General features: G+C 35.8%; 1 protein-coding gene across 1 annotated transcript; it reads left to right on the forward strand.

The window, feature by feature from the left end:
* Nucleotides 1–1,806: 1,806 nt before the first annotated feature.
* LOC148273429 (uncharacterized) lies at nucleotides 1,807–23,653 on the forward strand. The gene is made up of 11 exons (XM_088238725.1): nucleotides 1,807–1,919; nucleotides 4,456–4,647; nucleotides 5,685–5,841; nucleotides 8,142–8,276; nucleotides 9,389–9,502; nucleotides 10,725–10,850; nucleotides 10,931–16,773; nucleotides 18,529–18,628; nucleotides 20,525–20,665; nucleotides 20,756–21,152; nucleotides 23,151–23,653. Exons 2-11 carry the CDS (start codon nucleotides 4,471–4,473, stop codon nucleotides 23,188–23,190), a joined length of 7,230 nt encoding a protein of 2,409 aa, XP_088094851.1. The 5' UTR covers nucleotides 1,807–1,919; nucleotides 4,456–4,470; the 3' UTR covers nucleotides 23,191–23,653.
* Nucleotides 23,654–27,894: the final 4,241 nt, after the last annotated feature.

The raw sequence follows: 27,894 nt of genomic DNA on the forward strand, positions 1-27,894 counted from the left end.
CACCCAGATCAATTGAGAAAAAATATTTCTTGGATTTTTTTATATTTTTCATAGTTAGCTGTCTTACCAATTGCGTCACGGCACTTGTCAATTTAAAACACGCCGCATTATCACAAGGCCACAACCTGATTTAAAAAATATGCATTTTCAAAAATATTTACAGAATAACCATAAAATTAAAGTCTTGCTGAATTGCAAGCATACAACTCATTAGCAGGTTCGTGTTTTTGATTTGTTCAATGTTATATAATGAACCTAGATATTTTTTTATTCAAAAATATACCATATTATTCTCCCATATTCTAAAAAAAATATAATCATCGTTAAAATAATAAATTTAACAAGCTATAACTATAGAGCTATCAGCCTTTTGAGGACTGTTGGAAAGATTTATGGCAGAATACTGATTGAGAGAGTAAGAAAAGTGACTAAAGATAGAGTTTGGGATATACAAAGTTGATTTATGAATGGAAGAGGATGTATGGATCAAATATTTGCTCTGCGAAATATGACAGAAAAGTTTCTGGCTAAACACCAAAAACTTTTCTGCGCATTTGTCGATCTGCAAAAGGCATTTGATAGAGTTGACAGAGAAATTGTGGAAGATTTTATCGGAGTATGGAGTAATTGGTAACCTGACAAGGGCTATTGCGTCACTGTATAAGGACAGCACAGCATGTGTGAAGGTGAATGGGTCATTCGCATCGTGGTTTAATATTTCGAAAGGAGTCAAACAGGGATGTGTAATGTCACCATGGTTGTTCAACATATACATCGATAGCTGTATGAAAGAATTGAAAGATTTAAGAATGGGAGCAAAAATGAGTGGTACAACTGTTAACTGTCTTCTGTATGCGGATGATGCCGTGCTTCTTGCTAGCAGCAAAGAAGACCTTCAATTCTTGGTAACAAAAGTCTACGATGTACGCAAGAAAAGCGATTTGCTTATGAATGTTGATAAATCGAAAGTTATGGTTTTGGAAAGGGATGAAAATATAACTAAATGTGAAATCAGCGTGAACGGAAATATTCTGAATCAGGTAGAAGAATTTGTGTACCTGGGAAGTATGTTTACTAGGGACGGAAAGGCCGAGAAAGATATTGAAAGGAGGGTGAGTGCGGGGAACAGGGTGAACGGTGCACTAAAATCTACTTTGGCAAACAAACGTTTATCGCAGGAGGCTAAACTAGCAGTTCACAACGGAGTTCTAGTTCCAATTCTAATGTATGGGAGCGAAGTATAGAATTAGAAAAATTATGATGAAAGCAGGTTGAATGCGTGATGGTTTGTGTTTGTGTGTAAGCTATAATTTGAGTTTACGTCTAACTATAGCTTTATTTTCTAAGTATTGCTCCCGGACATTTTTTCTTCGGAAAATGGAGGCAGAAAAAAATCATTTTTATTGTTTTGTTCATTTTTTAACAATTCAAGTACATTTTGGTATATAATAAAAACAAATACTATTTTTTGTGAACTCGTTCGTAATAAACGCAGATGTGTATTCATTTTCATAGCTAGTCCTTTCATACTAGGGGAATCGTAATTTTGTTTGAAATATTGTCATTTGTATTCATTTATACTATTTGTTTGATCAAATATTAGATTTCAACATAAAATACATAGCATAAACTAACCGATATTTATAAAAATGTAAGTTGATCCTTTTTTTTAACTCGTCAGTTTGGAGTAGGTATAATAATGTTTGTTTACCAAAAGAGAATAAAATAAAATAATTTAGAAAATATATTCCCATGCGTAGGTACGTGGAATAGTATGTTTTGTGAATTTGTGTTGGTCCCCCTGTTAGAACGAACGCGCCTTTCAACCGTTTTGGTTACGCGTCGCCATTTTTAATTTGAATCTTTTGCCGTGGCTTTAGTTTTTCTCCTAAATAAGTTTCAATAATACTGCACAATCAGTGAGTGTTTTTGTATTTTATTTACATTTTAAAGCATTTGGTGCTGTAACCAATTCAAATAAATTACTAGTATTAAAATAGATCGAATGTGGTGTTCTAGTTTCGTGTTTTTTTCTTTAGAAATATCTCATTTGTTTCGTAACGATACGTCAACATTGAATGTTTTAGTGTTTTTTTTTAGGAATGCATTTTTTAAATATTCGTTAGAATTGTTAGTAGTGTACAATAACGACGGACCCGCATGTATATTTTCTTCATTTTTAAACGCTTCTTTGATGCGTGTATTCTCAATTTGTTTTATGTTTTGACGTATGTGCCAAAATCGGCGGTTTTATATTTTTTTATCATAACATAAACAAACGCCAATAGCATTGTACAATAAGATATAATAGTGATTTACATATTTCACGCTGAAATAAACGCTCTAAAGTTTGTTTGTCTGTTATATTTCACAATGTGAATGATTTTAACCAGCATAACCCTAAAATGTATGAAATTTTCATTATGTTAGTGACAACCTGAGTGATCTTTGAAAGTTCTTGAAAGTGACGCCGACACATAGTGCTGACGGGTATATAACTAAATTTCATCGAAATGCTTAAGCAGCTTTATATTGCACACTCAGCGTGAAATTAAAAATAGCTCACTTTAGCAAATTTATTATTCGACATGAAAAAAAAATCAGTCGGTATAGTAAAATTGTGTAATAATTTATTTATTCGAATCTTACAGAGTTTTTTTCTCCATTATTCTCCGCATAATAATTAATGCGGCATAATAGTAGTGTATAACACATTTATGTTGACTTTATTTTGCAAAAGATCACTGAAGGGCACTTTGCTGTTTAATTAGTACCATAATATATTAAATTCTTCTATCTATTAAAACAATTAGTAACGAGAAAATGTTTAAAAAAGCTATAAAAAATGGATAGTGGAGCTAGGTAGAAGTAAAATGGATTCTCTCATTCGCCCAAACCAATATTGAATCAACCGCTCCACAAGTGTTTAGCTTGTTGTTAGGTTTTTGTTATTTTTATTGTGTGTTTTGTAATATAAATAATATAGATGTACATAAATACCTTGTTTTTAAAACTGTCTGAATATTTGTTAATTATCTTTGTTTTTTAAGTAAGTCTTCTTTGTTTATTCTCAAATGTAATTCCAAGTTAAGTGTCCTCGGCACGGGAAACCCCAGTGAGGCCACATTATTTTTATTATTAAGTATAGTTTGTAAGTGAAAAATATGAATAAATACATAAAAAACAAAAAAAAATGAAATAAAATAAAATTTCTTCTTGGACCAGTTGGTTTTATTACAGTATTTGAGTTTGTCCAAATGTTTGTAGACAAAACACTGGATTTCACCCTCTTTACATAGGCAAAATGATGAATTTTTTTTTTTTTACATTTTTTTTTGCACCACAACAGGCCAGGAGGCCTAATTACAGTGGTGAATTAATCACAGAGCATCCAGGCTTGAGAAAAATCACATTTTTAATTTTTGTGTTCTCACCGGGAATCGAACCCGGAGTCAATCGTCTTGACCACTACACCACGGAGGCCGCCAATGTATATGACATATGCTGATTGAATAATTTGATGAATGTTACAGTGTGTAAAGTGGCCACTTAAACCAGCCAATGACAGGTCATAGCCCTGTAAATGCCTAGACTTCCAAATTCCCTTATTTAAGGTATTCTCCATCCCTGCCGTAATTTGTTAGTAAACATATATTTTAATGAACATCTGGACAACACTCTTGGTAGTATATAAATCTATGCAATATCTCGCAGCAGTCTCCTGCAATGGTCTCTTCCCTTAAGCAAGGGTTTCCTAGGACAGCGGTGTCCGTATTTTAACGGCCGTAGTGAACGGTGATGCAGTGGACAGCCGTCGTAACGGTGACTAGAGTGTGGTTTCCTAGGAAAACGGTATTATCAACACCATTTAACACCGTTTCCCTAGGAAACCACTCTCTAGTCGACGTTACGACGGCTGTCCACTGCATCGCCGTTCACTACGGCCGTTAAAATACGGGCACCGCTCTCCTAGGAAACCCTAGCTTTAGACAAAATCCAGACTTGCACACTCCTTCTGAAAATGGCCTTCGTTTTACTCAATAGTGATCACTGAATAGTAATTATATTTCTAGTAGTTTACTTAATAGTAATTATATTTTCTCCGACTCCTCCTGACCAATGACATGGAGAAATGTGGCCAGCACTCTCTTTATCTCGACATCACCACCGCATTTCCATGGGGTAAGGATAAGGGATAAGGTTGTATATTTGTTGTCCAATGCAGAAGTGTCACCTTTGTGCCAAAGAAGTGTCACCTTTGTGCCAAAGAAGTGTCACCTTTGTGCCAAAGAAGTGTCACCTCTGTGCCAAAGAAGTGTCGACACTTTTCAAAAGAATCAGATTCCTATTGGAGTTCCTATTAAATGGTCTCGGTTATTATTTTTTGGCTATAAGGAATGTATATTCCCTCGCCCATCTTCCGGGACGTCTCCCTGAGTGTCTCTCGTGTTTTAGACTGACAGCAGCGACATGGCGTTGGCCGGCAGCGGCCAGATCGTGGTGATCAAGCGAGACGGGAGCGACGGCTCCGCGTACCCTTTGCACGGGGGCTCCATAAATGTGGGTAGCGGCAAGGACTGCGACATCCGCATCCCCCTCAAGGGGCTCGCGCACAAGCAGTGTCTCATCACCGTACAACAAACACAGGTAAGTTTTGTGAAAATACTCCTCCTGTTACGTTACAAGTTCTAGTCTGAGAGTTCTTCTGATTGGTGAGTTGGCTTTCCTGAAACTGGAAATCTATCAACACTAACATTGGTTGATTCTTAAGAACTTGTGACATAATTCAAAGTAGTTATTTAATTGTAAATGGGGGCTAGGCTTCGTACCGTCCATGCGCTCTGTAGTAGCAAGACACAATGTAATCTAGCTCCTATCTGTTATTGAATTGAATTATAATTTCAAATGCGGAACTTGAATCCCAACTGTCAATGCACTATGTAGCTGCTAGACATGTTGGGATATTGTTAAGCGCCCTTGAGATGATTTTCACAAAAATGGCGCTATATACATTATCCACAATAATTGTAGCTGCCTCAATAGATAAATGTTATTAACTATTAAATATCTAAATTTGGTAAATGGGATCTAGAATTCCAACCGTCCATGCGCTCAGTAGCTGCAAGACTTTGTGATCTAACTTCTATTTTAATATATTTTTTTTTATTTAGTTTTTTAAAATATCACTTAAACTCTAAACTTCATTGTCACATAAAGTATATAAAAAAATGCAAATAGGGGCTAGATTACTTAATGTCCATGCGCTCTGTAGCTGCAAGACGTGCTGGGATATTTATTGATTGTATAGCGCCCTTGAGGTGAATTTCACAAAAATGGCGCTATATAAATTATCCAAATATAAATATATATATATGAGTCTTTATTCAATAAAATACACATGTTATTACAATATTAATTCATTATAAGAATAAAAACGTTAAGTATTAAAACATGTTTTTCCCGATACAAAACAAAAATTAAAACTACTTCATTTTTATCAACTTTTTTGAGAAACTTTGCCGTACAATTAAATGCTTTAATTTTTACCGCATGTAAGACAAGACTTTTTGAATCCAATTACCTGTAGCACTGAACTTCCTCACTAGTGTTTCTTGTGCGACTTACTCATCATGAGAGGTGCTTGTTAAATGAGGTTTCTTTGTAAGTTGAACGGACTGTTTCAGACCATAATCAAGAACCTGTCGAGCACCGGGCCGACGATGGTGAATGGGAAGCCGGTGGAGAGTAAGGCCCTCGCTCACGGGGATGTCCTCACCTTCGGCAGCAGCCAGTTCCGCTGGGATTACATTACCCGCGTTACCAACAAGCGCAAGTCCAAAGGTATCCAGCTAATAAGTATCTAAAAGAGAAATAACAAACGATTGATAGAAGCGGATTATTTTTAGCATCTGTTGTTAGTATAAATAGTTTTTTTTTTTTACAATGCCTCGAGTATATTAAAATGTTTGAGGACAGGCTGGATTTCACTCCCCAGGGGTGGGGTACTCTGAATCTTCTCTATTTTGTATTATTTTTTATTTTCTTTTATTTAGGAAACATACAGTACAGTTACATTGTTTTATATTTTACGCAGTTAGACTCTAATGGACCAGTGAAGTTTCCATTTTATAAAATAATTATATGTAGGGTTATTAATTAAAATACAAAAAAGAGAAGGAAAATAAACATAAATAGAAGTTATAAAATAAATAAAACAACTTTGTTTTTAATCACTAATTTTTATTTTTCACCGACCGGTTTCAAAGCAAACAAGCTTCTTTGTCAAGGTTTACGTAAACATAGTAAACCTTGACAAAGAAGCTTGTTTGCTTTAAAACCGGTTGGTGAAAAATATAAATTAGTGGTTAAAAACAAAGTTGTGTTATTTATTTTATTATAATGAATAACCACAAAGTTAGTGCTTCAAATATAAACTTTATAAATAGAAGTTGTTTAAAAATTAAAATAATAAAATGAAGAAAATTTGTAAAAGTAATTAAAAGTTAAGAATTAAAATAAAGAATGAAAAACATGCTTAGATGTAAAAATAAAATAAAATAATAACATTTTTTTAAAAAGGAAAAACGTAAATATACACATACATATTTTAAGGGATTCAAAGAAACGATGAGAAGAATCTTTAAAGAATCTTCAAATAAGAAAAAAAAATTATGTCAATTTAAAAAACATCTTCAAATTAATGACACATAGTAAGAGCAGCAGTATATTGATTTCATATACATATACAATATAAGTCATTAAAAGTAGTTTATGTCAAGAAAAGCAGTCGCCATAGGAATTGTAATTTAATTGTCCCTTTTTGTGTTAGATACTTCTTACTATTTTGCAAATGCAATATATTGTATTCTTTCTTTATAGTAAATTCCGACTTTTCGCCAGTGAACTGTATTTATTTACGAGGAAAACAAAAAATAAACCAACGCGTGCGTTGACTTAGAGATTATACACGTGTCGACTTATGACTGCGATAACTTAGCATGTTCATTATTGTTCATTTTGATCGCTCAAATGCTTCGCATGTTTTTAAGCACATCGATAGTTATTTGTGATTGAGCTACTGGACGAAGCGTAAGATTGATCACCTTACCCGCTTGTAAAAGATGATCGAGTAACATTGCATTTGGTGTATCCATACAGCGATGCCCTATGAACTATCGAGTGCGGATAACAGTCAATTAAAAATAATAGGCAGGTAACAAAAGAAATACCTATCAAAATATAGACAAGCTCTTGTGCTTCTGTATCGATGTGTGCATCTACAGTCCATTGAAGTTTTTAATAACCTTTGCTTTATGTGTGCGTAACAATAAGTATTCATGTGAATTATAGTCCTTAAAATATAGCTTGATTAGAATGACAGCTGTCAAACAAATGTTAATAGTAGTGGGAAATTACTGATCACTGATCAAATCGATTCTATCCGTTTCTTGCAATCATGAAACTCTGTTTCCGAAAGTTGATATAAAAACGCAAAAACAAGCCTATTATAGTGTGTTTAAGACGATTATTCACCAAAATCGGGTTGTGGTCCTGTGGCTAGTGTCTCGGACTCTCTACCCCAACTCGATTCCATTGTCTAATAGTGAGTTATTTACAACTCGTTGAAAATGGCCCTCAAAATTGAATATTTGGGTAAATCGTAAGAACGCAAATATTTCTTTTTAAAAATAAAAAAAATAAAAATACATTATATTTTTTTTATGAATATCAAATGAATTATTTTTTTATTCGATCAAATTACATTGATCAATTTGTCCCATTTCTAACATTTTTGCAAAATGATGTTAATAATTAGGTTTATTTTAGTTTTTTTTTAGTTTTAAAGCTGATTTTATACATTTATGTTGATTTATGTGTTAAGCGTTGTATTAAAAAAATTAATTGACACGCTAGATACGAATGATTTTTTGTGTGTCAATATAAATAACTCCTTAGACGTTACTACAAAGTTATGTCATCACTTTTTCTGACAAATGTCATTCTAATCAAGCTATATTTTAAGGACTATAGTATTTTTACTTGGTTCACTGACGAGCATTAACACATTAAATAGTATTTTACCTTCTTTGAACGTCTCCTACAAGCTTAGCGTCAAAAGAATTCATATTTGTCTTTTGTAGGTAACGGAAGACCGTCGTTTTTGGTGAAGAAAGGCAGAAAAAGCATCGGGCGGAGAAAAAGCGAGGTCCCTCGCAAAGTGGAACCGCAAATCAAGAAACTTCTCCAGTCCAGAAATAGCCTGGATACCTTATTAGGTCAGTAGCCGCTAACAACTAAGTGCATTTCAGCCACATCACTCCACTGTGAGAATGAGAATGTTGTGGTTTGAAAAAAATATGTTTCTTAATAGATTATAAAACTAAGCTAATAAAATATTTTATTTTTTTTGTATCATATCATCGGTTCAATTTTTTGAAGTTTTGTTATTTTGAAAATCTGCATCTGAATTTTGGAATTCCACCGCTCGCATTGTCACGAGTAAACCAAAATCGCTAAAAAATGGTGCAAAATGCAAAGCAAGAATAAAATACGCATCTTTTATTTTTATTTTTTAAGCCAATCAACAGGCTTATGGAAGCCCTAACAGATTGGCATTAATGAGTATTATGTAATAACACAGATTTTACAGATGTAATATTTATTTTTTATATATAAATACTTTTTACCATTGTATACTTTACTCAATGATTTTGTTATTTTTTTAATATTATGCTATTTTTTGTTATATTTTTTTTCACAGGTTTTATTGTAATTATGTAAAAGTTCACGGAACTGTAAATAAATAAATAAACACTTAATCTAAACAATCTCAAAATCTATTTAAATTTTAAAAAAGTATAGTTAATAATAAAAAAAATGTGACCTCACTGGGGTTGGGGTTACACGTGCCATGGACACTTAATATACTTTTTTAAAAATATTTTTACATTTGAGAATAAACAAAGAAGACTTAATAAACAGAGATAATTAACAAAATGTCCAGACAGTTTTAAACACTACGCATTTATGTTTATAATTAATTTATGTACATCTTTATTATTTATATTACAAAACACACGAGAAAGAACAAAAACATAACATAAGTTTAATTATGCCATAATCTAGGCGGACATGGCAAGAGTGTCATCGTGAGTCAGGAGTGACAACACCCCTTGCTTCTTGAATCCTTGCCTTTGCTGTAGGAACACACCTTGTTTTAGTTGGTTTACTGTTCACAAAAAAAAAAGTAATAAATCATACTTGGTCTGTCTATTATATTTATGCCAAATAGCAGTTCTGGAAACTGCTGGAATTTTAGTGGCATTTAAATAGACAGCACCGCATTACATTTCTTTACTCGTAGAGTGACATTGTGTTTATTTACCAGGTGCATCCACAAAGGCGCGTCAAGTGGCCGTTGTCAAGCCCCAGAGGAGGGAGCCCTCGCAAGTGGCAGAGGCACCGCAGGCTCGGGGCAGAGTCTCCAGCACTCCCACTTCAGGTAGTCGCCATATCCATTGAGAGTTTTGTCAGCACTGTACTGTACTGTTTGCTTCGTGGAATTGTCGCTATCGCTGCCCCCAGCAGGGATGTGTCAACTCAACCCGCTCCCAGTAATTCATATTTCAAAAACAATTGAACAAATTGTGGAAAGGTCTTTGTATAATTGTTAATCATATTAGATTGACATAAATGAGCCGGAAGTGAAGTAAACGAACTGATATTTTAAAGGTCAAGTAAACTCATCGCTTATATTACATTTCTTTAATCAGTATAATAAAATCCAAAAACCTTTTTTACCGGTTCTGTATGTACAAAACATCAATGTTAATTGAAGGCGGGGGGTTTTAGCAAAACGGCTCATTATCTTCTACCAATAAATTATTAATATAATGGCGTAGGATCAAAACAATATGGCCAAAAACATAAGTGGAAGATTAACAAATTACAACAGAGATGTAGAACATTTTAGATAAGGGAATATGAAAGTCATTTACATGGCTTTTAATTTTAATTAAATTACAAATTTAAAAGCTTCAATTAAATTAACTTAACAATAGAATCACCATGTAAAGCGCCCTTGAGGTATTTTATTACGAAAATGGCGCTATATAAGTTATCCATAATAATAATAAGTGGCCACTTTGACTCCCTAGGGGGTGAAATCTAGTCTTTTGTCTACAAACAATTGGACAGACTCAAAATATTGTAATAAGTAGAAGATTTTAAATAGAAAAAAACATATTTCGGCTCAGTATAAAACAGTAATCTTAAAATGTTTCTAGTTTCAGCAAATAAGAAAATTTATGAGACTTTTTATATTCTAATATTTTATGTTTTTTGCCAATATATCCAGTTTGTACTTTTTTGTGGCTTATATGCGAAAGCAGCGTAAAACTTGCAGGCATTATAATTGAAACAGAAAAATAATTTAACATCCGAAATAGAATTTTATTGAAATTCTCATAAGACAGATATAGGTATAACATAAAAATAGTGCACAATTCTCGTAACGTGATTTATACCCGAGTGGTTAGTAAAAACTTTGTAGACCAATCGATATCTCCAAATCTAGTTTTTGCACATATCATTGTTCCCATGTCTTCAATTAAAAAGAACAAAACGGGTTAGTAAAAAAATAAGCAAAAAGCTCATAGAGTTTGACCATTTTGTCAGTTGCTTCGCTTCACCCGCCATGGGCTCAGTTGTATTTTTCTTTGCAGCCAGAAGACAGGTAAAGAGGAGCAGCGTGGTGGCTTCCCCGGAACTGGATCTTTTTAATGTCACTATCACTAACAAGAGGAGGAAGATCAACGATATTGAGAAGGTGGACACCCCCGTTGTCCTCGGTAAATATCTACAGATTCATTCTGATGCGTTCTATAGTACATTGGGATCAATAAATTAATTACTAAATGTTTCATTTTAGATAAATATAAGAAAGCGGCTTTGCTTCTATTGACCGGCAAGAGTCCGCTCGGGAAGAAAAACTCCCCGTCGTCCAAAGGAACACCTCCGAGAAAATCTAACATTCTCGCTAATGTGTCTCTAGATCACAATACTTTGGACATGAATATCAGGTCCACTCCAGTCAAAGAGACCCCGATTAAATCCCCTCGCTCTCTTTTGAAGTCAGCTAGAGCTATTGAATTGAACTCGCTGCCTTCGAATGTAATCAATTCTACAACAAAAGCTTCGCAGAATAAAGCTACACCGAAAATAACGGAAGAGCGTATTTCTAGAGTTTTGGCTAAACTTGTGAAAGCTACGCCGGAGGTTGTTCCTCCGAAAACCATCAAAAAAGCTCTCTCTGCAGCCAAAACTGTTACCCGAAAATCTCTTGTTAGGGGGTCGGCTTCAAAAGTAACACCGATCACTGTATCTGCTATAAAAAAGACCCCCTCTTCTCTTTATGCGGTGAAATCTGCCTCGAGAAGCAAGTTTTCCACGCAAAAGACTATCCTTGAAGAAAAATTGCCTTTGGAAGGCTCTGTGAAGAAGAGTTTCCGGAGAAAGCTGGATATAGATAAAGTTTCTCCTCCTAAATCATCAAAATTGCCGGTGCCATCTTCCAGTAAGAAAAGCATTATTCCCACTTTGAAAATTCTCGACAGTGCCAAGAGCGCCCGTAAAGTTCCGCCAAAAAAAACTCCATCAATAAAGGCCACTCCGAAAAAGGCGGTGGCGACAAGAGCTGTACCCAAGAAAATCTTGCCGCTGAGTGCGAAGACATTCTACAAGAAGATATCTCCTTTAAAGAGTAAACCAAAAAAGGTGGTTACTCCGAAGGTAACGAGAAAGTCTTCGGGGAAATCCGTTACTCTCGCAAGTAATGCAGAAAGTAAACTCAAATCACCTAACATTAAAGACGCTAAGACACCCAAACGTCAACCAGTAAAAACTGCAACTCCGTCAAAGGCAATTTCACCTAACAAATCTCTTAATCAAAAAACAAATATTCTAAAATCACCTGCTGAATCAGCATCAAGAAATGTCGGTACACCGGTGAAAGGAAAAACATCTCCACAAAAAGGAACTCCCAAACAAAATCTTAAATCTCCCGTTAATAAAATTTCACCAGCAAAAGTAACTCCCAAAAGCAATATTAAAACCCTACCACTGAAAGTAACACCGGTGACTATCAGGAAAACTTCCCCCATCAAAGCTGCCCCATCACCACCGGTCGGTAAGAAGACACCATTGAAGTCTAAATCAGCTACACCTCGAAGCAGTTTCAAATCTTCACCAACAAGAAAAATTACACCTAGGAGTAGCAACAAACCGCCAACGTTGAAAGTTACCCCTAAGGGTGTTAGAAAATTTTCACCTCGTAAATCTGCTACTCCGAAAAGCAGTAAGAAGGCATCACTAGTAAAACATGCAACACCAAAGAGTAATACGGTTTCACCACTAAAAAACCTCACACCGAGAAGTGGTAAAGGACTGTCACCTCTTAAAAATGCCGTAACGAAAAGTGTTAAGAAAGCAAATGTTGCTACACCCAATAAAGTTTCTCCTGTTAAAGTAGCAACACCCAAGAGTGTCTCTCCTGTAAAGGTTGCCAAACCCAAAAGTATTAATGTCTCTCCGGTGAAGGCGGTTACACCTAAAAGTAATAAGAAGGTCTCTCCAGTGAAGATTGCAATGCCCAAGAGTAATAAAAAAGTTTCACCATTAAAACGTGGTACACCAAGAACTGGTAAAAAAGGTGTGTTGTCACTGAAAAATGTGGCGCTTAAAACTATAAAAAAAGTTTTGCTGGCCGAAATTGCCACACCCAAAAGAGTTTCTATTTTGAAAGGTATTCCTGTAAAGATTGTAGTACCTAAAAGTAGTAAAAAAGTTTCTCCTGTGAAAACAGCTTCTCCCAAGGGTAGTAAGAATGTTTCTCCCGTGAAAGTTGCAACACCTAAGGAGAGTAAGAATGCTTCTCTTGCGAAGGCTGCAACGCCTAGGGGTAGTAAGAATGCTTCTCCCGTGAGGGTTGCAACACCGAGGGGTAGTAATAAAACTTCTCCTGTGAAGGTTGCAACACCCAGGGGTAGTAATAAAACTTCTCCTGTGAAGACTGCAACACCTAGGGGTAGTAAGAATGCTTCTCCTGTAAAGGTTGCAGTACCAAGAGGTAGTAAGAATGCTTCTCCAGTAAAAGTTGTAACACCTAGGGGTAGTAAGAATGCTTCTCCCGTGAAAGTTGTAACTCCTAGGGGTAGTAAGAATTCTTCTCCTGTGAAGGTTGCAACACCCAGGGGTAGTAATAAAACTTCTCCTGTGAAGGTTGCAATAACCAGGGGTAGTAATAAAACTTCTCCTGTGAAGACTGCAACACCTAGGGGTAGTAAGAATGCTTCTCCTGTGAAGGTTGCAACACCTAGGGGTAGTAATAAAGCTTCTCCTGTGAAGGCTGCAACACCTAGGGGTAGTAAGAATGCTTCTCCCGTGAAAGTTGTAACACCTAGGGGTAGTAAGAATGCTTCTCCTGTGAAGGTTGCAATAACCAGGGGTAGTAATAAAACTTCTCCTGTGAAGGCTGCAACACCTAGGGGTAGTAAGAATGCTTCTCCCGTGAAGGTTGCAACACCCAGGGGTAGTAATAAAGCTTCTCCTGTGAAGGCTGCAACACCTAGGGGTAGTAAGAATGCGTCTCCCGTGAAGGTTGTAACTCTAAGGGGTAGTAAGAATGCTTCTCCAGTGAAAGTTGTAACACCTAGGGATAGTAATAAAGCTTCTCCTATGAAGGTTGTAACACCAAAAAGTAATAAGAAAGCTTCGCCTTTGAAGGTTATTACACCTAGAGGTAGTAAGAATGTCTCAGCTGTACAATCTTCAGGTAAAAATACATCACTACTCCAGTTTAAATCAAACTCTGCGAAAAATTCACCAGCAATAAACATTTCAGGTATTGCATCTTTGAACAATAGTGCTAAAAGTTCTCAAAGAGGTACTCCACGAATATTGGTGAATGGAGTTAGTCCTGTACTGGTCACTCCGGCTGATAGATCACTACCACTCAAGGGCAGACCGACCTTCACTCCGAAGAGGCCGTCCCCCGTGAGTCGTCGCACTCCCGGCTTCAAGTCGTCCCTCAAGCGCCAATCTGCGAGGGTTTCTCCGGGACAAGCCATGAGCACTCCGATACGAGGAACTCCAGTTAAGATTACACCTCAGAAATCTTCCTCCAGACTGTCTAAATCACTCGGACCCAACCTCACTTTGGAAGCGAGCTTTTCGAGTTCCGTTTCCAGAAAACTCTCCAAATCTGGCGGCAAAAATCTCTCGAAGTCTGTCACGTTTGACGGCAGCACCCTCAACTCTTCCGCCGAGTTTACCGATATATCCGGTTTGAGTGGAATCAGCTCTAACGACTTGACTTTACCGACACCGTCGCCGAAAAAGAGTAAAAGAAGCGCTTCTTTCGTAATAAGGGGACTGAAAAATGTCACTCCTAAAAGTAAAAGGAAATCAGGTAAAAAGTCCATTCAGAAGAGGAAATCCTCTCTCAAAAGCGTCGGCCAGTCCGCCAAGAAGAAGAGTTTGTCCATCAGAGGAACTCCGCAGGTAATGGGGAATATTTCTCCCATCGTTTCACCCAAGTCGAGCGCACCCAGAACTCCTAATTGTTCCATCATGTCTGATGACACTAATATTGTTACAACTCCAAATCTAAGCATTCTTTTCGATATCCAGGCGTCTACACCCAAAGAGACCAAAAAATCCTCGATCCGCGCAAGAATGAAACAGTTGGCGCAAAGTGCCGGCCCTCCCGCTTCTAAGCGCAACAAAGTTTCGGTAATAAATCGTAAATCATTAGGCTCAATAAGTGAGAAGCCCCTTCGGAAGTCGGATTTACGAGCCACGAAGTCGCGAGCATCCAGAAGTGGAAAATCTTCCAACAACTCGGCCGATCGAGAATCGAACAGTTCCGACATGACGGATGTCAACGCTCCCCGGCCGGAGAATGAAATCGTAATCACTCCGAAGAGCACCGTCAAACTGCAACCCGAGATGCTGAAAGAAAAACATTCCACCGCTAAGAAATCTATTTCTAGAAAGGCCATGATCGATCATCTCGCCCAGTCGCCTGATATAGCTAAAGAATTGTTTAGAAGTCCCGTTAAAAGAAAGCTCTCGCAAAGCCTGAGACTTTACAACGCGGATGTAGCGTTTGATGATGTGCAAGAAGAGAGCTTCGCTGCTGCGGCTAAAGACGCGTCATTTGACCTCGGTTCTAAACGGAGATCTCGAGGGACTCCGAACGTGTCTCTCAACTTTGATCGAGTTTCTCCCAATAGTCCGGCACGAAACGGGAAATCTGGGCGTAACAGTATTTTCCATAACGTTGTTAGCTCGCCAAAGTTGTTGAGCGTGTGTCTTACTAAATCTCCTCTGCATCAAATTTCACCTAAAAGCAAAACTATCGGAAAAGCCAAAGCATCCAAAGTGGCCAAATCTCCGAGAAACGATTTGACCGATGTCGCCGGTGTTAAGAGATTACTCAACACGCCGAAAATACAGAAATCCCCCATGAATGATTTGACAAATGTAGCGGGAGTGAAAAGGTTGTTAGGGACCCCCAAACCGGCCAAATCTCCAAAGAATGACCTCACCAATGTGGCAGGAGTCAAGCGTCTGTTAAATACGCCCAGAAATCTTAGGTCCCCGAGAAACGACTTGACGAATGTAGCCGGTGTGAAGCGTTTGCTCAAGACTCCCCGGGCTGCCAAATCACCCAAGAACGATCTTACTAACGTCGCCGGGGTAAAGCACCTGCTCCAGTCACCGAGAAACATCAGGTCTCCTAAGAACGATCTGACCGACGTTGCGGGGGTTAGGAAAATGTTGGCGACTCCCAGACTGAACAAGTCACCGAAAAATGATTTGTCCGATTTTAACGGTGTGAGGAAATTGCTCAGAACACCGGGTGTCGCCAAAACCCGCAATTCGCTTCCCAACATAAGCGGTGTTGCCAGCTTATTCGAAATGCCAAAATCCCCCAACAAAAGTGTATCTGAAAATCTTTTTGATTCGCTGGTGGGCAGATCTCCGATCAAAACCTACAAAAAAACGCCTTTGTCTTCTGCTAAATCTTCACCTAAACGAAACACTCCCAATTCCAGCGTTCTCACAGAAAGATCTACAATCAACAGAAGTCAAAAGAAGCTGACTGAATCTTCTACTTTGGTTATGGCTGAGAGCGCCTCCATGGAACGATCGCGTAGACAAGTGACGATCGATAGAACCAATTATTCCATAGAAGTCTCCAAAGTTCAAATAACCAAACCAATCCCGACCAAGAAATTGTTCGTGAATAATGAGTCGATATTGGGGCAGTCCACGCCAGCAAAGTTTAGGAAGACCGCGGCAAATATCAGCGAACTGAATATCAAACAGCTGTCGCCGATTCTCTCCGTGCCCAAATCGGAAAAGAGTCCCGCGCAGAGTAAAGGCAGGGGAAAGAGACGTGCGGCAAATAAAGTCACCGAGAGTCCCTCGAAGGCACCCGCTAGTAAGAAAACTCTCCGCCGAAAAGATGTAGAGGCGTCGCCCGACGTCAGGGTGACTCTCAAGGTCAAGGCATCGCCCAAAGTTAAGGCGACTCTCAAGGTCAAGGCGTCCCCCAAGGTCAAGGCTTCCCCCAAAGGGAAGCAAACGAGGTCCAAGAGGATGGAGCCCGTCGTCGAACCTGCGGAGCCCAAAGCGAGAGGAAGGAAAGCCAAAGTTACAGCGTTGCCAGCTGAAAAGAGTCCATCGCCGAAGAAAGGGAACGCAGAGGTATGTAGCATCTTCCTTCCTAGCACACATACTCAAGTGATGGCATAAAATTGAATACATTTTTATTATAAAACTTAATGAAACTATATCTGTACCGTAAAGCTGAAAGGCTGGAAGTCACATTTTTTGCGAAATTGAGTTATCAATGTCATTTTGTTCATATATTCAGATTCTATTAATGCTGAAAACATTGGAGTCCTCCGGTGTACCTCTACTGAAATAGCTTGTTCTAAAACGCCAGTACTACTGTAGGGCAGTGGGCCAGTAATAATACTCTGCTGGTATTAAAGCAGTGGATAACAAACTACCTCTGACGCTGCGAGGGATTTTGCGCAAGATTAAGTCTTATTGTCATAATCGAGCGTACTTAACCATTATATCATTTCTTCTGCCGTTGGTTTCATTATTTTACTTTCCTTTTTTCCACATACAGTTTACTTTCAATTACTGTTTATCACTATTAATATCATGAATTAAATTTATATTTACTTATAATAAAAAAATACTTAATTTCGTCGTGACCGACATCGTCAGACTGGTGGGAGACTAAACAAATTTCTATGTTATATACAAGTGCAAGCGGGGTTGTAAATCATGATTTTGTATAATTATGTAAATAAAAGAATTTAAATTAAAATCATCTAAGTAAAGATGTCAGTCACGACAAAACCCGGTCACTGGTAAAAAATTATAAAATAATTGTAAATAAAAGTGGAATAAAACTATAAAGTATTTTTATTATTTTAATTAAAATGCAGTTCCACCAAGAAATGTCAGTAGAAAACTCAATATATTATATTTACTTGTTATTTTTATAAATATTGTTGTTTTAATTCACGGCACCTAATTTAATGTTTTTCCCTAAAAAAACTTTTATAAATACATTGTTTTTCATTCAAAATTATACAATACTTTTTATACTAAAGTCTGAGGAGGAATAGGGCGTGGGCCGGGCGTTAGAACGAAACAAATTGAAGTCCCATAGTTGTTAGATAGTCCATATTTTTAATTGTTTATTTCTTAAATATTCTTATCAAAAGCCTATAAATCCAAAAAAACAGCAATAAATTGTGTTTTTACTTGGAGAGATACATTTGATACAGTTTTACAACTTCAAACCGCTCTCCTGAACAATTGACCAAATGTGACTTCCAGCATTTCAGTTTTAAGGTACAAATATATTTTACATCTCTTTTTATTGTATACATTCAAACAAAACTAAATTCATACAATTGTTATTGCTTTATACTAAAATTATTTCAATTTAAACTCTTTATTTCCTATAATTACACAGGGTGTTTATTAAACCCTGTCACATCCGAAACCACGATGATCAGCATGAGGAAGAAGACATATTGGCACATTAAAATAATTTTTAGAACGAATATTTTTTTTTTTTAAATATGAAAAAAAGCAAATGGTTGCTTACTTCTGCAGGGGAGAAACGAGGAGGGGGGATTCTGATATTGCGCCGCGCTCCCCTCACTTCTCCGCTGCAGAAGTAAGCAACTATTTGTTTTTTCAAATATTTTATTTTTAAATTTTTCCTTGTTCTAAATATTTTTTTAAATATGCTAATATGTTTTCTTGCCCCTGCTGATCATCGTGGTTTCGGATGTGACAGGGTTAAAGAACACCCTGTATAAAAAGTGGAATAAAACTATTTACCCTTTTATTTTAACAAAATGAATGTTGGCGCTATCCCAATATGGGTTTTAAATAAAAAATTGTTCATGGTTTAAACCAAATTAACAGGAGAGCCTGAAGAAGAAGGTGACTTTTGCCGCCGACGTGAAGGGAGTCGATGATCGACCTCAGGGCAAGTCCAGGAGCACTCGACAAGGAAGATCTACCGGTTTGTTTCAACGTTGTTTTCGTAATCATACTTATACAATATAGTTTATCTTGCGTCCGTACTACGAGCGTTTATTGATATGCTCCATCCCTGACCGATTTCGATGTGAATGATAAATGTTTTTGTACTCCAACATTTCTATAGTCTCCCGGTAGAGCATTTTCGTCCGACCCCTGCCAACCATTCGTCTGCACGGCACGTGACTTCATTGTCGTCTATTCAAGAACTCGTCAAGATTCAATAACTCGTCAAGATTTAAGTCATCGAGAGTTTTATTCTCTCGTATTTTTATTTAATTTGCTATACAGTAAAACAAGGGAGCATAAAAAAAGTGTAAAACTGAAGAAAACTTTAAAGTGAAGAAATGAAAAATGAAATTTCATTAAAATATAATTATTGGACAAAACTACTACATAGACTGCAGAAAAATTGTAAGAACTGTCGTAATTGGGGATTATTCATATTTACCATTGATTTAACTAAAAATATTTTTTCAATGTTTTATTTTTTATTGAATTTAAAAAAATACATGTTTAAATAATTTTATCTAGGTACTTAACCTTAAAAACATAAAAATAAAAATATGAATTTGAATAAATTGCTAAGTATTGGGAAATTTTATTTATATGGTATCACTTTTTTAAGTATGGCACCACAAAATTTCCACTGTCATTTACATCGCGGCAAAACTGTTTCACACTTTTATAAGTGCTTAAACTATCTCCCTTTCACATTATGTTTATAACATCAAATAATATTTCTATTGCCAATTTCTTAAACTTTCTGCATTTCTGTAATTTATTGATGTAAAGACTTTATTCTTCCTAAGCATGCGTCAACTGCATGTCACTATTTAGTAAAATGTCAAAGTAAGACACTTCAACAAAATGGTCAATGATACTGCACCTACTTCGAATTTAGTTTGAGACAATAATTTACACATTTTTTTATATACCTCGATTTTATTATCCATTCACGCGGCGGCGTGCGACTCGTCTTTTGACAGATCGAATGAGTTATGAAAAAATTTTGACGTAAAACGGGGGTAGTGAAAAATGTAAAAAACGTTAATTGGGCGGAATATTTGAATGAGAATGTATAGAAAAAACATAAAATCGAGAAACGTAAAAATGAGGTTTTACTGTAATTACTATGTAAATAATCTTAATGACATTTTTTATTTTTACTATTATTAATTGCTTAAAAAATTATCCGAGTGTTCTGTTTAGATTTTCGGATTTGCAAAGTGTTCTGTTGGTGAAAAACTTCGCAAAACCCAGCACAACACCTTGTGTACTGGAGCATTGTCCCGATGAAACAGCGCCGTGCGGTATTTTGCTGTGGTCAGTGACCTGTTGTAACTAAACCGTTGCATGTTTCGACTTTTCATTCGGTACTTTACGCGGAGGCGTATTAGGGAACATACATTAGTTCGAATGGTCAACTCGAAGCAGGTGGGTGGAGCATATATCAATCAACCCTCGTGAAAGCAATTTATTATATTTATTGGCATTGTATGGAGGGGCGCTCTGTGGAGGACATCACCCATTTGTATGGATGGGTGAATTGATTTAAGGTTAAATGAGAAAGATGGATTACAATTGAAGTTATTTATTGAGTAGATACACACAAGTTACATCCTTACAATTTTGTACAAAAGGAATTTACAATAGCGAACACTGGCGAGGAGCCGGTGGACGGGCGACACGAAATGCCAAGATGAAATGTGCATATTCTTTCGCTGCACGACGTTTTATTACTTGTCCGAGCTGATGTTGCATCGGGTTGCGCGTTGCGGGCCATAACGGTGTTCCGTCCTGTCAACTTTATGGCTCGATGGTGATGTCCTCCACAACATGACTAAACACTGGATACTTAAAACTTTCTCTTTTGTAGTGGAACCTGCAATTGAAGAGCCAAAAGTGGTGACAAAAGCTAAAGGCAAAAAGGTCGAGGCCAAGGATAAGGCCAGAGCGGCCAGTAAGGGCAAGGCGGTTAAGGCTGTCGAGGCTGTAGAGAAACCAGTCGTTTCCAAGGGTAAGTCCTTAAAAAAAATACTCTGAACTTGTTCTTCAAAAATGTCTCCCTAGGGATTTTTTACAACTTCATTACCTTTTGCTGTTACAGGTAGGAAGCGCGCCGCTGCTGTCGACATATCTCCCGTCGCCGTGAAGAAGACTCGGGCCGGCGCCAAGGCCGTACCCGTTTCGAGATCACCCGAAGTCGCCACTCCCGAGCCGGCCGCGAGGGCCAGGGCCGTGCCCAAGGTCAAGGCCGAGGTGAAAGTGAAGGGCGCGACCAGGTCCAGAGCCGCAGCCGAGACCAGGGCAGCTCCTAAGCCCAAGGCGGCAGCCAAACCCGAGGCAGTTGCCAAACCGAAAGCTTCCAAACCCAAGGCGGCTGCCAAACCTAAAGCAGCAGCCAAACCCAAGGCGGCTGCCAAACCCAAAGCAGCCAGTAAATCTCCCAAAGTTGCGACGAAGTCAACAAAGACAACTACAAAGAAACCGACAGAAGATAAAAAGTAAGTAACATTTAACCTCTAAGATTTTTGCGGCTGTTTAGATCCACAATGAGTTTTCGCTTAGTTTTAAGCAAGCTGCTTAACATGTCCGCGGACAATTTTTCTCGTAAGATTCACTCATAAAAAACACGACCGTCAGTTATCGTTAAGGCTGTAGTCGGGAAAAACTAACGCAAAATTAGGAAATCATACGATTTTGCAATTTTAAAACGAATGTTTTTTTTTTAATCAGGCAATAATAAAAAAACAAAAAAACATAAATTAGATAAAAACAATATGTTTTATAGATATTTCTGTTAAAAAATATGCTTAAAAGTTTTATGTAACTAAAATGTAATAACTTTAAGACCGGCAGATTACGCCATTTAAAATTTAGACTAAACTTAGGTATCTGGGATCTCAATAAAGACTAAGTATTGAACCAAAATTTGTTATAATAATTTGAAGATAATAAATTGAACATGAAAGTGGCTGAAGCCAAATTTTGATTTTTTGATTTTGAAAACGAAATACAAGCATTTTAAATCACATACATTTTTGTGACATTTTCCTTTATTTCTACGTAAAATTATGCCTTCGGTAATACTTAAAAAAAAAAATTAAAATACTTTAGTTCAAACCTTTTTTATAGAACTGTATTATCTTTTTTTTTTAAAGAAGGTAATTCTGGCTGTAATCTTTAATTTATAACAACATCTTATTTACGTTTTTATGACATTCAGATCTGCCTTTATCGTTTTCGTAAAATCGTATGATTTCCTAATTTTGCGTTCGTTTTACCAGACTACAGCCTTAAGAACGGTCAATGGTTCGTAGAACTTACAGAAGCTTGCTAGATTGTTTATAAAACCGACCCTTAACCCTTGTGTGGCTGTGATGTCACATAAGTCCACATAGAATACAAGACTTGATATATCTCTTATGTTTTTTTATTGATGAAGTCGTATTTTGCTATAACAAGCCTAGTTTATATGATTACTTTCATAAAATTTGGAAAATAGATTTTTGAACAGTAGGTACAAGTCGGCCTCGTTGTGTAATGGTCAGCACGTTTGCCTACCATGCGAGAGGTCTCGGGTTCGATTCCCGACATGGTTGATATGAAATATTATTTAAATTTATTATTAACATATAAACAAAGAATATTTTACAATACAATGATATTTGTTCATAAAATTATAAACTCTAATAAAAAAACAGAATTTTGGAAAAAAATTGATCGGAACCAGCATGAACACAATCACAATACTAGAGAAAAGAACAAAATTAGACTTCCATTTAGGAAAAAGGCAAAGTCACAAAATTCAATTTTATTTAAAGCAATTAAAAAGTATTACAAAATGAAAAAAAATATTTATGAAGAAAAAAACATATCAAAATTTAAAATAATGGTCAAGACATATGTGATAAACAATTTGTAAATTAAATATATTTGTAATGTTATTATTAGAACACACATAACAATATGTATGATATGTGTGCCCTATTTTAAGATTTAAATAAAAAAAAGAAAAAAAAAGGGTGTTTTTCCCCTAAAAATATTTCATAGTCCCTGGACTGGTACCTGAAGCGTAAGACTGATCATCTTACCTTCATGTAACAAAAATGATCAAGATACGCTGCGATTGGTGTGCCAATGCAGTGCCCTATGGTGCGGAAAGAGAATGATGATGATGATATATAATACAGTATAACCTCATTTTACATTCATTAATTTTACGTTATCCTGCTTTTTACGCTGAAATATTCAGGTCCTATTTTTTCCATACATTTCCATTAAAATGTTTTTTGCGTTTTACATAACCCCCGTTTTATGAATGTTACACGGCGTGCAAAATGGCCACTTAAAACCAGCCAATGTTTTTCCTCTTTTTTGCAACAAATTTAAATCTAAATAACTCCCGAGGGAGGAAATCCAGCCTGTCGCAACCAATTGGACATACTCAAAACAGTGTTGAAAATTTTAGCAGCCTATTTTACAAATAAATTTATTTCCAGGTCTCCGAAAGCCACGAGAAGCACCCGGTCAAGGAAATGATCCCGGAATGGATGACACCGCCCATAACGTAATGGTGAAATGCAATATCGCGCTAGCTTTAGTCTTTCATTCACTTCGTAATATTATAATTCTATACCAAAATAACAAATAATGTACTGGAGAAGAAACCGCAGCCTCGGCTTATACACGCATACCCGTGTACTTGTTAATTACTGCCTGCATAGTTCGTTATCACTGGAAATGACAAATAAATGACGGGTGATACTTTATCCGCAAATTTTAAATAACCAGCAAAGAGTTTCATCGGTTGGTTTCGCTATAACTTCAATACTGTTATTTTAAGAGTGCCGTCTTTTATTCTTTATAAGTTATAGCGAACATCCACCGAGAATCATTATCCTCTATGTTGAATTGAAATATATCGAGAGGTTTGATAATATTGCGCTCGAAAGTCAAATATTTTCCATCTATCTATTACATTCTTATGATTTATTTACCCAAACACTATGAGAAAATGAGAATTAAATTGTGACAATCGCTACAATCCGGTTCCCCTTGTAAAATTATTGTTAATTTTGATTTAATTTAACGTTAATAATCTCATTCAATTGACACAATGCCTTTTGTCATTATTTAGAGTTTTTCATTTAAAATATCAATTATAAATAATGCCGGATCACTGTCGACAAATTCACTCTATCGACAGTGAACTCCTGCGCATCATTCCATATCAGTTTCACGTTTGTAGTTCACACATCAACAATTGTCTCTGCGGTTACTTGAAAACGGCAGTTTATTTTTTAAATATAGCTAAGACGGGGCTGCAGTCCCGTGGGTAGTGTTGTGGACTCAGGATCAGGAGGTCTGAGGTTCAAATCCCGCCTTAGCGCAACATATTTCTCATTTTCTGACACCGTTTTTTATGACTAAAACACAATGGTCCAAAAATGGAAATATTGGGGTAAATCACAAGAATGTAATTACAACTAACTTCTACGAAGAATTTCTTTGAATAATTTTAGTATTTAGCATATTTTTATATACAGTACGGTTCTTATTTTCTTACCGATGCTTCTCTCGCCAATTTCCATTGGCTGGAATCCATTTCCTGTGATAAAGTCCAACAATATTATAGTATGCAGTATTTATTTTCTATGGTGGACTAAAGACTATTGGAAATAAGCCACTTATCCCCAATTTTGAATAAAGTCACATAAATTATACAACGACAATGAAAATAATTCTACATATGTATTTGATAATTTTTAATTCAAAACGTAACGAAGGTTGTCTCAAATAATATATTTTTCATTAGAGTTCTTTGTATTGCGTATAATATTTTGAATATAAGAACATATTAAACGGACGCGGGAGTTTGTATGTGTTAGTTTTATACATATAATTATTGTAAAGAATTTTATAAAGATAAAATTTAGTTTATACAGAAATATTGTTATATGTTTCATTTTATCAACGTAACGTGTGTAGTGTGGTTTTATTTTCTTATTTTTTTAGATTTAATTAATATATCATGATAGTTTTAGCTAATGTGGACCATACATATGGTTTTCCTAGTTAGTTGACGCCTATTTTTGAGAAAATTTTATAGTAATTAAATGGCGAAGATTGCACAATCGCGCGTAAATACAATCACGCTTTCACGATTCAAGTACAAATATTAACCTAGAATAATTAGATAATGTTTGTATTTTTGTTATATGTATTTATAATAGAAAATTCACACTGACAATAATAACTGTAGGCAGGTAACGCGAGAAACTAAATATTGGAATCAAAATCAAATCATAACATTTTCTTACAAATTTTGTCTAGCTTTTGCAATTTTAACATACATTTTTATATTTTTTCAGCAAATTAGTAAATAACGCTCGTTAATTGTTTTATATTCACAAACCGACTATTATTTACTATTCGAATCAGTTTAAAAAATATTTGGAAAGAAATTAAAAATGAACACTTTTTCTTGGGCTGGTGGTTTTATAGAAATCTGTAAGCCTCATTTTCTCTCACAAAAAATGTTAAATTTGACTTTGTTAAAATAAAAAATTAAAATATGCGGAATCACTTTTTTGGGAGAAAATTGCACTTGAGTTATAAAATTCTTCCGCAATTTCAAAAAGCAATATTGTAGAATTGTTGACTCCCAATTGCTTTTGCAAATGTTTAATGTTGACTTATTGTAAGAATGCTGAAAAATGGCTTCTAAAAAAATTACTTAAATTAACGAGCTGTAATAAAATAATTTTGTTCTTCTGTAGAAATCACTCCTGTATAGTCTTATCTTTACGATACCATTTAATATAAATAAACATGTTAGGTGCCGCGCAGTGGTGCCGGTTAATTTATTTTAGTTACAATATTGTTATAATTTGATCTCTTAAGTCGACGGTCGTTCGCATGTGGGAATATACGAGTCGACTGTCATTCGCATGTGGTAATATACGAGTCGACAGTCGTTCGCATGTGGTAATATATCTCGATGTAAAGGAATCGTTGAAAACAATAACTGTCTTATTTCAAACCGCACAATGCAATAATGTAAAAGACTTATCGATATTTTTGCAGCACAAACTTCCACATTTAAAACGAAAAAATATCATATTAATTTGCTTTTAAACACAATAATTACTAAAGTGAGTCTGTTATATTTGACTATCTTTTTGCATTTTGATATTAATATAAAGTAACACAGTTTATTGCAAAAACATAATACGGTTTAACAGTCATTAACTTCAAGGAATCCTTACTTATTTTATGTGTAAAGATTTGTTAATCTTATTGTTTTATCTTTTACCAATTAATTTTTATCATAACTCAAGTTACACCGACTGCAATATTCAGATAGTTTTTTTGTACAAGTTCAGAGCTAAGATTATGTTAGAAAGAAATAATTACCGCCTGATTAAATTTGGAATGGTATTTTATAAATTAAATGGCTTTAATATCAATCTGATAACAGTGTGAATAGAAACATAAATCGACGCTTTAATTTACTAACTACATAATTAAAATAAATTATATTTATTCTTAAACACATTTGTTTTGAATGTCTTAAAAACTGACAGTTTTTCATCGATTGTGTTGAAAAAATGAACCACTCTTATTCCATTCCTTCGATGTTGGTCTTACTAAAAATAATTTAAGAACACACTGAGAGTATGCGATTTTTAAAGCTAAATACTATTACTAATGGTACATTAAACTAAGGTGACTATTTTCGTAGTTTTAAAAAATATTCACAATGACTGCCGTGTACTGAGAGGTGCTGAGGTCTATCATGTATTCCTCGCTATTTTTTAAACATTTTTTCATCAATGGGTATCGTCATCCGGTGGTGAAAATAACTGAAGCTATGGTTTCCCGAGGGGGCGGTTACGTCATGTAGCGTCGGAAGATGTCGTTAAAAGATTATTTGTACAAACCAGATCGCGCAGAGAGCTTTGATTGTGAGTAGTGTCAAACAGCGGTGTCTGAAAATGACGGCAAACGTGATTTGGACTGTCAAAAATTTCGACTTTTTGATGGGTTTTGTGAGAGTATCGTGGAAAATTAGAATATGCAGTAGTAAACTTTGAAATGCACAATTTTTAAATACTTCCCTCTCCTCCAAATGATAGTTTTCCACTTCCGATGACTCTTCATCTTCCAAATATACCCACTAATAATGTTAAGTATGTCTCGATTGTCCATTCGTAAGTTAATAAAATTAGGTGGACACGGCCGCTAGATAACGGAACGCTGATATCTCCGCGCACCGTTCGTCTTGTTACGCCCGCCGCATCACGGTATATCGTAGCTGCTATAATTGGCACCGCTTTCTTAGAAAACCATAGCGATATTACTTCATTTTCACCTCCCGACATGAATAAGGAAGTCCTGTGGTTTTAAAAAAATAATGTATTTGTCAATAGACGAATAAACTGAGCCAAACAATTTTTTTTTAAATATGCATCGTATTATCAGCATTATGATTGTTTAATGTTTTGTATTTTTTAAATTACTCCACGTGCGACATCTCAAGTTCTCTTCCCCTTCTTTCCGGTGAGTTCTGCTGATTGGTCAGTTGACTTATCGTTAGCCAGAAACCTATCGCAACCATATTGGATATCGGTTATATCATCGGTTGATTCGGAAGAACTAGTGACGTCGTTCGAAGTAGTCTGTTTTTATTAAAATACTTTTTGTTATTTTTTTCATTCATTTTCAAGAAACTTCGCCGTACAATTGAGTACTCTAATTTTTACCATGCGTAAGATTACATTTTTAAAATCCAATTTCCTTATTAAAACTACAATCAATATTTTCTTAGATTTGCCCCTTAAATTTTTTTGTAATGATCCTGAATCGGCTGGAGTCACATCCCAGGAACTTAAATTGATTATAAAACAGATTGTTTAAAGTACTTGCAAGGAGTTCAATGGGAATGGACCTGTATTGAAAAGCTCAAATAGTTAATTATACCGTACCTAATAGTAATATTGATATTTCAATTTGAACTGTCCGTGCCTTATTGAATCCACACATATCTATGGACGTTTTTAGATAGCAGTAACTACATTGTATTGATACACGATACTGGATGTACTCTTATTGTGGAATATAATTAAACAATGTGAATTTGTAGCTCAAATATTGGTCATGTGAATTTGGCGACATATAAAAAGCTAACTTGTATTTTCTGAAGTTTGTGCATGTTAAAATAAAATATTTTTCTGGAAAATT

Source organism: Micrasema longulum, unplaced genomic scaffold (genome assembly GCF_059751315.1).
Source record: "Micrasema longulum isolate JH-2025_06_02 unplaced genomic scaffold, ASM5975131v1 h1tg001955l, whole genome shotgun sequence".
Taxonomy (NCBI): domain Eukaryota; kingdom Metazoa; phylum Arthropoda; class Insecta; order Trichoptera; family Brachycentridae; genus Micrasema; species Micrasema longulum.